The 11,225-nt window shown below is 53.3% G+C and overlaps 2 protein-coding genes and 1 long non-coding RNA gene across 3 annotated transcripts; 2 read left to right on the top strand and 1 right to left on the bottom strand.

The window, feature by feature from the left end:
* The first annotated feature begins 2,572 nt into the window (after positions 1-2,572).
* Positions 2,573-9,267, top strand: BAX (BCL2 associated X, apoptosis regulator). Its single transcript, XM_025424339.3, has 7 exons — positions 2,573-2,716; positions 3,293-3,344; positions 3,435-3,581; positions 3,976-4,111; positions 5,591-5,695; positions 6,142-7,620; positions 9,045-9,267. Exons 1-6 carry the CDS (start codon positions 2,683-2,685, stop codon positions 6,244-6,246), a joined length of 579 nt encoding a protein of 192 aa, XP_025280124.1. The 5' UTR covers positions 2,573-2,682; the 3' UTR covers positions 6,247-7,620; positions 9,045-9,267.
* Positions 3,435-8,831, bottom strand: LOC112645179 (uncharacterized). Its single transcript, XR_003126991.3, has 3 exons — positions 8,635-8,831; positions 7,536-7,607; positions 3,435-4,166 (listed from the first exon to the last, which is right to left on the bottom strand). It is a non-coding gene; the product is annotated as an uncharacterized LOC112645179 (long non-coding RNA).
* Positions 9,126-10,591, top strand: FTL (ferritin light chain). Its single transcript, XM_025424342.3, has 4 exons — positions 9,126-9,432; positions 9,602-9,748; positions 10,031-10,156; positions 10,273-10,591. The coding sequence occupies exons 1-4, from the start codon at positions 9,331-9,333 to the stop codon at positions 10,423-10,425; spliced, it is 528 nt and encodes a 175-aa protein (XP_025280127.1). The 5' UTR covers positions 9,126-9,330; the 3' UTR covers positions 10,426-10,591.
* Positions 10,592-11,225: the final 634 nt, after the last annotated feature.

Raw genomic sequence — 11,225 nt, 5'->3', positions numbered from 1 at the left:
CCAGCACCTGAGAGAACTCCTGTGCAACTTTGGAAAGCTCAGCTCCCTCTCTGGGCCTCGGTTTCCTCATCTGTAAATAGGCCATCATTATCCTATATGTCTTAGTTATTTATCACTGTGAAAGAAATCGCTCCCAAACTTAGCTTAAAACCGCAGTAAGGGATGCCTGGGTGGCTCAGTGGTTTGGTGCCTTCCTTTGGCCCAGGGCGTGATCCTGGAGTCCCGGGATGGAGTCCTACATTGGGCTCCCTGCAGAGAGCCTGCTTCTCCCTCTGCCTGTGTCTCTGCCTCTCTCTCTGTGTGTCTCTCATGAATAAATAAAATCTTAAAAAAAAAAACCCGCAATAAATATCATCTCACATAATTTTTGAAGATTGGAAATCCACAAGTAGCTGGGTAGTTCTAGCTAAGGGTCTCTCTCATGAGGCTGCAGTCAGGACGTTGGTAGAGGGTGCTGTCATCTGAAGGCTTCCCTAGAGCTAGAGGTCATGTTTACAAAGGTTTATTCACAAGGCTGAAAGACTTGGTTCTTCACCACATGTGTGTCTATGGAAGATGACTGCTTGAGTGTCCTTACAGCATGGTGCCTGGCTCCTGCTAAAGCAAATTTACCCAAGAGAGAGCAAGACAGAAGCTGCAGTAACTCTTAGGACTTAATTTTGGAAGTCACACTCTGTCATTTCCACAGTATCCTATTTTTTAAACAAAGATTTTATTTGTGTATTCATGAGAGATGCAGAGAAGAGGCTGAGACACAGGCAGAGGGAGAGGGAGAAGCAGGCCCCCATGGGGAGCTGGATGCAGGACTTGATCCCATGACCCCGGGATCACCACCTGAGCCAAACGCAGATACTCAACCCAGGTGCCCCTCCACAAAATCCTATTGATCACATTAGTCAGCCCTATTCAGTGTGGGAGGGGACTACACAGGAGCATGAACACCTGGGGACTAAAATCACCAGGAACCATCTTGGAGGCGGACTTCACACTTTCATCGTGGCATCTTTGTTATTACAAACAGTTCTGACTTCGGAACTCGCTAAGAAGTCCGCTGTGTCTTGTTGTCCCCCTCCCCCCCCCCCCCCGCCCCGCCCCGCTACTGAAGGGCTGTACTGTTTAGAGGTCCATAGCAGCATTAAAAGCCCTTTCTTCTCTTCTCTGTAATTAAGACAAAGGGAGGGCTAATTCATCGGGCTGGAATAATAGACACAGACAAAGCTAGCTTCAAAGTTAATAGGAAACACTCTTTCCCCTAAGGATATGCTTTCTTACTCACAGAGAAACTTTGTTCCCTAAAATCGTGAAGTGTTGGAAATTCTATCAGTAAAAATGAAACATCCCACTCTTGCCTGTAGTCATTTGAAACAGAGTAGCAGCCTCAATTTCCAATCTAGGTGCAGAGATTCACATAAAGGGTTTCTGGACCCAAAACTCCACATCTAGATTATCTAGTAGTTGCCAAGGATACCAGACCCCCTGTTCCTCTTACAGTCTGCACCTGATGTTGACTCTGCTTTGCTTTCAGTCTCTCATTTAGTTGTCACCCAAATTCTTCCCTTTCTGGAAATCCTTTAATAACTCTACCTTTTCCTTTTCAAAATGCTCCATGGTTTCTCTCTTGTGTGGTCTCCATCATCACAATGAGTCAATAAACTTGACTTTGTCAGTCTAAGTTCCTGGTGGCATTAGGCTGATTTACGAGGACTCCTATGATCTTCTATTGCTATGGCTCCCAGCCACGCTTGGGACATAGATCCCATCTCTTATATGCCCCCACCCTTCCTTATCTGACCCCCGCCTATTTTATAATCTGAGTTTTTTCTTCCTCTTTTCCTTTTTTTTTTTTTTTTCTTTAAGATTTAATTTATTCATGAGAGACACACAGAGAGGTAGAGAGAGAGGCAGAGGGAGAAGCCGACTCCCTGCAAGGAGCTGGATGCGGGACTTGATCCTAGGACCCTGGGATTACGACCTGAGCCAAAGGCCTACGCTCAACCACTGAGCCACCCCGGCGTCCCCCTCTTTTCTTTCTAAAAAGAGATATAATTTCCATGCAGTAAAGGGCACATTTCACATGCATAGCTGCATGAGTTTTTCCACATGCGCATACCCAAGTAATCATCACCTAGATGAAGACATGGCTCGGTTCATGCCCCAGGGTGCCTGTCTGGGGGCCCCTCCTTGCTCATACCCTGCCAATCTATCACCACAGATTAGTTTTGCCACTTTTTGAACTTCATGTTCCCTTTATTTTCACAAAAACAACTCACAGACTTTCATCATCTGAAACGTCCTGCCTCAGTAAACGATATTTTTGGCCTTCGATGTTCCTTCTGCCCTGGGGAGGGCTCAAAGCCCACCAGAAACTTCCGAAAATACTGCACAAACGAATGAAAGTCACAGCCGCCATCCATCTAGTGGCCGGTAGAACGGCGCCACTACCCGGTTCCTACTAGGAAGGGCGGCTTGGACCGTCAAGCGATAGGGGCCGAGGCTTCCCCAGGCAGGTGAGGCAGGTGCGGTCACGTGACCGGACGGCTCTGCGGGGCGACAGCGCGCGGCCACCATTTTGCGGGGCGATCACGTGAGAGGACGCACGCTCAGCGGGGCGGTCACGTGACGAGGGGCGTGCTGCGGCCGCCCGGGCGGACCCGGCGAGAGGCGGCGGCGGGAGCGGCGGTGATGGACGGGTCCGGGGAGCAACCCAGAGGCGGGGGTGAGGCGGGAGGCAGACGGGCGGGAGGAGGGCGAGCCCCCTCGCCGGCCGGCCCCACGATCTCTCCTGCCGGTCTGGGGCCGTGCGATCTCCAAGCACTCCCGGGCAGAAACTCCCGGATCGGGCGCTGCCAGCTTCCAGCCCCCTCCCTCCCCGGGGGTTCCTGGCTCTCTGGCCTCCGTGCCCCGATTCCTTCTTGCCTGGTGTCCTCGGACCCCCGAGAACCTGGAGACCCCAGAGTCCAAGCCCCCGGGGCAGGCCCGGGCTTGTCGCCGGCACCACTTCCTGGTGGGAGGGGCGGGTCTCTCCTCTGCCCCCTCAGGCCAGGGGTCTGGGATGCATGAAGCGTTCCCTCAGCCTCCTCCGCCAGAAGAACGTAGGATACAGGCCTAGGCTCCCTGCCTTTTTCTCCATCAGGGACTCATGGTCCGGGCCCCTAGCCTCAGTATCTACCAGGAACCCAGAAATACAGGACCCTCTAGTGTTGTCCTCCCTCTGAGATCATGAGCCACCCTAGTTCGCTGGGTCCCCTAGGACCCAAGAGTCCAGGCACCTCTTCCCTCCTTTCTCCTCTAGGGCCCACCAGCTCTGAGCAGATCATGAAGACAGGGGCCCTTTTGCTTCAGGGGTGAGTTTGAGGTGTGATTATTGCTGAGCGGATTTCAGGAGTGATGCCCCATTCTGATTCTGCACCCCTCCCACTCCATTCCCACTCTAGTTTCATCCAAGATCGAGCAGGGCGAATGGGGGGAGAGACACCTGAGCTGCCCTTGGAGCAGGTGCCCCAGGATGCATCCACCAAGAAGCTGAGCGAATGTCTCAAGCGCATCGGAGATGAACTGGACAGTAACATGGAGTTGCAGAGGTGTGGCCCCCCGGGGCCCCAGGAGTCCAGCCATTGGTCCCCTTCTCCCTCAGAACCCTGGAGTTCTGACTCTCAGACCCCTTTTCCCCTAGGAGCCTGGAGTTCAGACCCACACCCTCCTATTCCCGCAGACCCAATAGTCCAGGGCCCCACCACCTCTACTCAGCACCCTGGACTCAGCCCATCTTTCAGAATATTGAAACCTTCCCTTAGGGACTCATTTTCTCCACTTTCCTAAATGTCCATCTTGTCCCTTTCCCCCATGTTGGCCCCTTCTTTTTCATGTCAGCCTGGCTTGGGCCTCAGTTTCCTTGTCTTTGGTACAAGGTGGATGCCAGAGTCTCCACACTGCTTGATCTTCCCTCTACAGCACTGTCTTTCCTCTTTCCTGCAGGATGATCGCAGCTGTGGACACAGACTCTCCCCGTGAGGTCTTCTTCCGAGTGGCAGCTGAGATGTTTTCTGATGGCAACTTCAACTGGGGCCGGGTTGTTGCCCTCTTCTACTTTGCCAGCAAACTGGTGCTCAAGGTGGGCGGCTGCAGGGCAGTGAGCCCAGGGATGCTCCAGTCAGACTTCTGAGGACCTGGGAGTTGTGAGGTCAACCCCTGTGGCAGCCCACTCACCAAAGGGAATGGAGACCCACGGGCTGGTTGTTTGCTCCTTCGCTTATTCATGCAGCATACAATGATTGGGCCTACTATGTGCACAACCTGTACTTGACACCCAGGATGCAGCACCAAACAGAGCAGGCTAGGTCCTTGCTCTCATATTGCTCACATCGTCTGATGGGTGCTGAGAGAAGTAAACTAGGATGATGTAATTGTGTCAAGTGGCCAGGAATGACTTTTAAGATCGAGGGACATTTAAAGCCAAAGTTGTAGTGATCTGTGAAGATTAGGGGGAGGGGCATCTGGCAGTGGCCATAGAACAACTGCAAAGTACTTGAGGCAGGATCAAGGCTGATGTGTTGGGGGAAGATTGCAAGGGGTCTTGGGGGCCCCCTTCCCCACCACAAGTGATGTTAAAGATGTTAACTTTGCCATAAATGAGATGGGAGTGACTGGCTGGTTTTAAACAGGAGAGTGAGGTGACCTGATTTACAAATTTAAAAGATTGTTTGAGCGAGTGAAATGTTAATCGTACAATCTGGGCTGCAGGCATATGGTTATTTACTATGAAATTCTTTCAGCTTTAAAATATCGGAGGAGCAGAAGCCCAACAATTTTTTTCTGGCCATTGTGGGTAGGAAATAACAATTATAGGGCAACAACTGGGAACCTGGGAGGGGTGCACTTACAGTAGTCTTGGTGAATGATGACTGTGGAGGCAGGGAGTAGATTTCTTAATGTGTTTGCTACATTGAGCTGATGGGGCTTGAAGGTTGGAGGTGAGGGGGACAGTGGTCAGAGTGATGGTGGGGGCTGTGTAAGGTGCTGGGGACAACAGGGAGGAAGCAGCCAGTTAAATATAGGGTGGGGAAGGGAAGGAAGTTCAGGGAGTTGGAGAGTCATGGACATGGAGCTATGTCTGGTCCTACCTTGTATGAAGATCAGAAAAGCCCCTTTTCAGAGAAGTGATATTAGATCTAATATGAGAGCTCTGAGGGAGGAGTAAAAATTTGCTTGGTTGCAGCCTGTTTAGGTAGAAGAATCAGCGCATACAAAGATCCTGAGGCAGGGAAGAGTTGGTGGGAACGAAGATAAGGAAGAAGGTAAAGGAGACACAGAAGAGAAGTAGAAAATTGGAATGCAGTCAAGCAGAGCCTTCATACAGGGCCTTATGGGCTGAGACATGCCTTTTGGTATTTACCACGTGGAGAGCCATGGAAGGTGTGTGAGCAGGGCAGTTGACAATAACAAGATCCAGTTTAGAATTTATGAAGCTCATTCTGACTCAAGAGTGGAAAAAGACTGCAGTGGCGCAGGAGGGGAGGCAGAGTTGAGAAAGGAGGCTTGGCGCCATTGTCCCCAGGCGCTCAGTCCTTAAGGCCAACCCTGCTCTCTGTAGGCCCTGTGTACCAAGGTGCCCGAGCTGATCAGGACCATCATGGGCTGGACACTGGACTTCCTTCGAGAGCGGCTGCTGGGCTGGATCCAGGACCAGGGTGGTTGGGTGAGGCCTGTAACCCCCTCCCCCCAACTCCTCTGAGGTCCCTGGGTCTAACTGAAGCCATCACAGTTTTGCCTTCTCTGATTCTGGATCATCAGTTGGGGGTCTATAATGCATTTCTTCATGTGTCTAATCAATTTCTGAAGTGTTTGGGATCCATTGACCTCTGGGTGACCCCTGACCTCCTGGTGACCTCTGACCTCTCAGTGACCCCTGGACTAACTAGTACCTTCTGCCTTTCCTGATGCTTCTACTTCCTCTGGAATCCCTTAAGTTTTTTTGACAACCCTTTGACCCCAGGTCTTTGGTATCCATTAATCTTAGGCCCTTGCCTCCACTCATGCCCTTTGACTTCTCCGAGGCCCCTCTTCCTCTCTGATTCCTCATGTACTGGCCCAGGGGCTGCCCCTTGGCCCAGCTGCTGAAGTAACTGATGTCCCTATCCACAGGACGGCCTCCTCTCCTACTTTGGGACACCCACGTGGCAGACAGTGACCATCTTTGTGGCTGGAGTGCTTACTGCGTCACTCACCATCTGGAAAAAGATGGGCTGAGGCCACCAGCCGCCTTGGACTGTGTCTTTTCTGCATAAATTATGGCATTTTTCCGGGAGGGGTGGGGATTGGGGGTCATGGGCATTTTTCTTACTTTTGTAATTATTGGGAATTATTGGGGGGGGGCATGGGAGGAGTGGTCGGGGGGGGGCAATAAACCTCTTTCAGGCCACACTTAAAGAGTCTGAATCACTGAGCCCCACTCCCTGGCTGTCACAGGAGACCAGGCTTCATGTGCTGAAAAATATTTTTCAAAGGTGCCTGGTGCCCTCTGGGTTGGTGATGAGTTAAGGCTACACTCTGCCTTCTAGGAGCCTGCAGTCCCGAAGGAGCCGAAGACCACTTGTTTGGAAGCCTACAGGGTTGTGTTGGAGGTAGTGCTGGGCAAGACCAAGTCAGGCAGTGTAGCCCTGGGGCTTTAAGAAAAGAGAACAGGGCAGCAGGCCCTGGAGAACTAGACCTTGGAAGCTTCCACCATATGGGACCAGAAGAAATTGCACACTTCCTGAGTTGGAGAATGGGAGGGGGGGAAAAGAGGGAGGGGGCCTTGGGAGGACCTTGTGGACCCTGAGAAGGCACTAGAGCCCTGTGGGTTAGCTACTGTAGGCCATATGGCTGGAACCTGGCAGTCCAGGGGAGAGGATAAGCCCTGAGCCTGTGCTGTGTGGTCCCAGAGGAGGGGACAGGGCTGGACACTGGCTTCAGGGGAAGGGGCTGGCCCAGTAGCTCGGTGGGCCCTGGAGGAGAGTAGGCCCTAGTGAAGATGCTGGAAAGCCCCCTAATAGATTGGACATAGAAGAGGAAATTGGAGATTGAGATCACTTGGCCATAGGGTCTGTTGTACCTTCCCTCTGGGTCCTTCTGTCCTCTGCCTCTCTGGGTCTCTTGCCTTCTCCCCCATCCCATGATCTCCCCCGCCTCCAAGATCTCAGTCCTTCTTCAGATCATGTGTCTCCCCACTTCTCTCCCTCCACCTGCAGCATTCCCAAAACCACCTCTCTGCAGGTGGGCCCTGCTGGAGGCCAAAGGTCTTTAGGCTGAGGTTTGAAATTTGGTGAATGAGTAACTCAGGCCCCATTGTGACTGTATGCCTGGGGCAGTTGCCCCTCCCCCATAGGCTCTCCCCAGAGACACCAAGTCAGGGGAGAGGTGGCAGCTAAGATAAGCAATGAGGGGAGACTGAGTTACCCCCCTAGAGAGGGGGGGGGGACAGTATGACCACAGGCAGAAGTCAGGGAAAACATCAAGGGAACTAAAGAGTGTAAGACTCGGAGACAGAGCACACTCACCTCCACATCTTGGGGGAGGGGGCCAGACGTGGTTCCCAGCCAGGCCTAGATCTCAGGGTCCCAGCAGTCTGCCTGCGGACATGAGGTCAGTCAGGGGCCCCACCCCCACCTCTGCCTGAGACCCTTCCTGCTGAGTTCAGCATGACTCAGCACATCTGCTCTCCCGGCCACTGGCCCAGGCACCCCTTGAGAACCCTAGATACCAGCCTGGTCTAGCATTCCTGTAGTCAGGGGATACCCCCCAGCCTGGGCTGTTTAGAGTGGGGGGGCCTCTGCAAAGCAGGCCTCAGCTCCAGCTCCCCTGTCCAACCCACTGGCTACCTTCAATAGGCCACTGAATATAGGGTCGATCCTGTCTTGGTCTCCTTTCCCTCTAGCCTGGAGACCTCCTTGAGGGCAGAGGTCTGCTTTGAGCCAGCTCTACTTCCCAGACACTAGCCTAGAACTGACATACTTTAAAAATGCACATTGGTTATGGACTCATCCCATGCACAAGTCCCCAGACCCTCCTTGTTTCCCCAGGACCCAGGGCTGCTCTTTGTGACCTTCAGGAAAGAAGCAGGTGTCAGGCAAGACAGGGACAACTTCAGAAAGACTGTTTGAGAGCCAAAGAGAATTCCAAGTCTCTGGCTGCCTTCAAAATAGTCTCCAGGAAATGTGGCCTCAGAGGGACAGCTAAAACTTGAGGGTCATTTTACCCTTATGCATGTAAGCTTCCAGAAAAACAACAGACCCTTGAAATAGCCCCAAGGTATTCCAAGTGGCCCAATCTTTCAAAGACTCCAAAAACATCCTACCTGTTAGAAAAGCCTCTACTAGGCTTCCAGAAACATCCTTGTCCCCTAGTGGGGAGAGGGAGCGTGGGAGGACCCAAGGCTCTAAAACTGTCCGTTTAATTTTGAAGATCACTTCCGGAGCCTAAAGAGACACACACCACCATCCCTCTCCCAGAGCAAGATTCCAGAAGATAAGGAGATAAGGACTTCCATTGTGAGCTCTAGTGCTACATTAGTTCCCTATCTTTGAGTGAACCCCAGGGCTCCATGTCCCCCTTTCAACCCATCTATCAGAGATCCCCAAGATTCCAGAAATATCTCACCACACCGCCTTCCAAACTTCTTAATGATCCGGGGACCCCTTATCTTCCAGAGCAAACCCCAGTCATCTGGAGGTCTCCAGGGTGCCAGAAAGGTCCATATTCTAAGAGACAACCCCAGAATGCAACCTATTTTCCTGAAACACCCCCAATCTCCAGTCATAATTTTCCAGGACTCCCAGTGTACCCATCAACCTTCCACCTACCAGAGAGATCTCACAATCCCCTGACTTCCCAGAATCAGCCCCAGGACCCTTGAACCCCGTAACCCCCTCCCCACCCCCACTTCCCCATTTCACAACAGCCTCGCGCTACTGGCGCGTGACTTCCCCACTTCTGGGCGGGGGTCGGGGACGCCTGTCAGCTCGGATTGGTCAATAGCAGGCTCTAAGCCCCGCCTCCCGACACCGCAGATTGGCCGATCGCCCTCCCTGAACGCCCCACCTCCGAGGGCCCGCGCGCTATAAAAGAAGCCGCCCGGGCCATAGCCTCTCGCGGTGCTTTCGGCGGTCCTGCGGATCTGTCTCTTGCTTCAACAGTGTTTGGACGGAACAGACCCAGGGACGCCCCTTCTACCAGCCAACGGCCACCCTCCAACCTTTTTTCCAGTCGCAACCTTCGGAGCCATCTTCCTGGCCATCTTCTGCCACCGGCAGCGAACACCCAAGTTTGAATTTAATTCCTTGTCCAGGATCAACCATGAGCTCCCAGATTCGTCAGAATTATTCTACCGAGGTGGAGGCCGCCGTCAACCGCCTGGTCAACATGCACCTGCGGGCCTCCTACACCTACCTCTCTCTGGTGAGGGTCCCCAGGACGCCCCCAGCCTAAGTTCCCCCACTAGCGCGCACCTCCGGCCCTCTGCGCGTGCGCTGGCAGCCTTTGTCTCGTTGGGTAGTCGGAGGGCGGAGTCCGGCGCCTGGCCGGCCTTTCTTCCCGCTAAACGTTTTTCGCGCCTGTCTTCCCACAGGGCTTCTATTTCGACCGTGACGATGTGGCTCTGGAGGGTGTGGGCCACTTCTTCCGCGAGTTGGCTGAGGAGAAGCGCGAGGGCGCCGAGCGTTTCTTGAAGATGCAAAACCAGCGCGGCGGCCGCGCCCTCTTCCAGGACGTGCAGGTAAACAGTGTGCGGGCACCGGACTACATGTCCCGGTAGGCCGTGCGCGCGAAGCGCCTTGCCTGCAGTGGCTTAGGCCCCACGTGGGCTTCTGGGTCATTGTGTTCGCTTTTGTGCGGCGCAAAATGGAGGCGCGCGCTTTTCCACAAAGACGTAGCTGTCCACACTGCAGCGCAGTCTCCCGGGACGGGTGGTTGTAGGAAACTAGGGGTGATCGCTGCAAGCTCTTAGGCGCCTTTGCGGGCTGTGTAGTTAGTCCTGAGCACTCTGTCATCTGTACAGAAACCGTCCCAAGATGAGTGGGGGAAGACCCTGGACGCCATGGAAGCCGCCCTGCTTCTGGAGAAGAGCCTGAACCAGGCCCTTCTGGATCTGCATGCCCTGGGTTCTGCCCGCGCGGATCCCCATGTAAGTACCCCCTTCATCCGAATTTAATCGGGCAGGTTTCCCGTTTAGCCTCGTTTCCCCGTCTGTCACACTGTTAGTGGGTAAGTGGCAATATTTTCTTCTCTTTCATCACCCAGCTCTGTGACTTCCTGGAGAACCACTTCCTAGATGAGGAGGTAAAACTCATCAAGAAGATGGGCGACCACCTGACTAACCTCCGCAGGCTGGCCACCCCCCAGGCTGGGCTGGGCGAGTATCTTTTCGAAAGGCTCACTCTCAAGCACGACTAGGAGCCCCTGGAGACCAGCAGCCTTTGAGGGGCTCCTCTGGCAACCCCCCGGTGCCAGGGCTTGTGCCTGAACCTTTTCCCATGCAGCCACTAGGCAGCTTTTTAACCATTCTGGAGCCCTTTCCCAAAACGTGGACCAAATGGAGACAATAAAGCTTTTTGCAGCACCTGGTGGTTTTGGGGCATGTTTGTGTTGTGCTTGTATGTATGGTGTGGAAAATGAGATCTATCTATTTTCAGAAGGCTTATAGCTGGACTGCCTTGGCAGGGAGACAGGTGTTGGCCCCGCCTCGCATCTGTTGTTCTGGAAGGCCTAATCTTATGGGGGGGGGGGGGGTATGGAGTAGGAGGTTAACTGTTCTTCCTACAGAGTAGAACCCAGACTCTCAAGGAGAATCTAGTAAGACCTAGGATTGGTAGCTGGAAGCAGGCACTGTTAGAAATAAACTAACCAGAAGCGGGTTCTGAGTAATGTCAAGCAGCAGGATCACATGATGCTCAAGAGGTGCTGAGCTAGGGGGTTTGGGGCACGCAATACCGAAACAAGATGTGAAACAGGGACTCAATCCTCCATCCAAGTAGGAATTGAAGAAGGGTTAGCAGGCATCTGTTGGGTCCAAGCTACAAAACAGCTCTGATCCCTTGCCCCCTCTGTTGTTGGTAGAATTTAGGGAGGAAGTGGCTCCTGGATACATGTTCTTTTGGGTACTCAGCACCTGCTGTTGTCCCCACATTTTGGTGGCCACTCCGGATTCTGGCCGCGGATGGGGGCTTTTTGTCCACCACCACCAGTTAATGGGA

This window comes from Canis lupus, chromosome 1 (genome assembly GCF_003254725.2).
Source record: "Canis lupus dingo isolate Sandy chromosome 1, ASM325472v2, whole genome shotgun sequence".
NCBI lineage: Eukaryota > Metazoa > Chordata > Mammalia > Carnivora > Canidae > Canis > Canis lupus.
The sequence above is the reverse complement of the archived record's forward strand: the minus strand, read 5'-3'. Positions and strand labels throughout refer to the sequence as shown.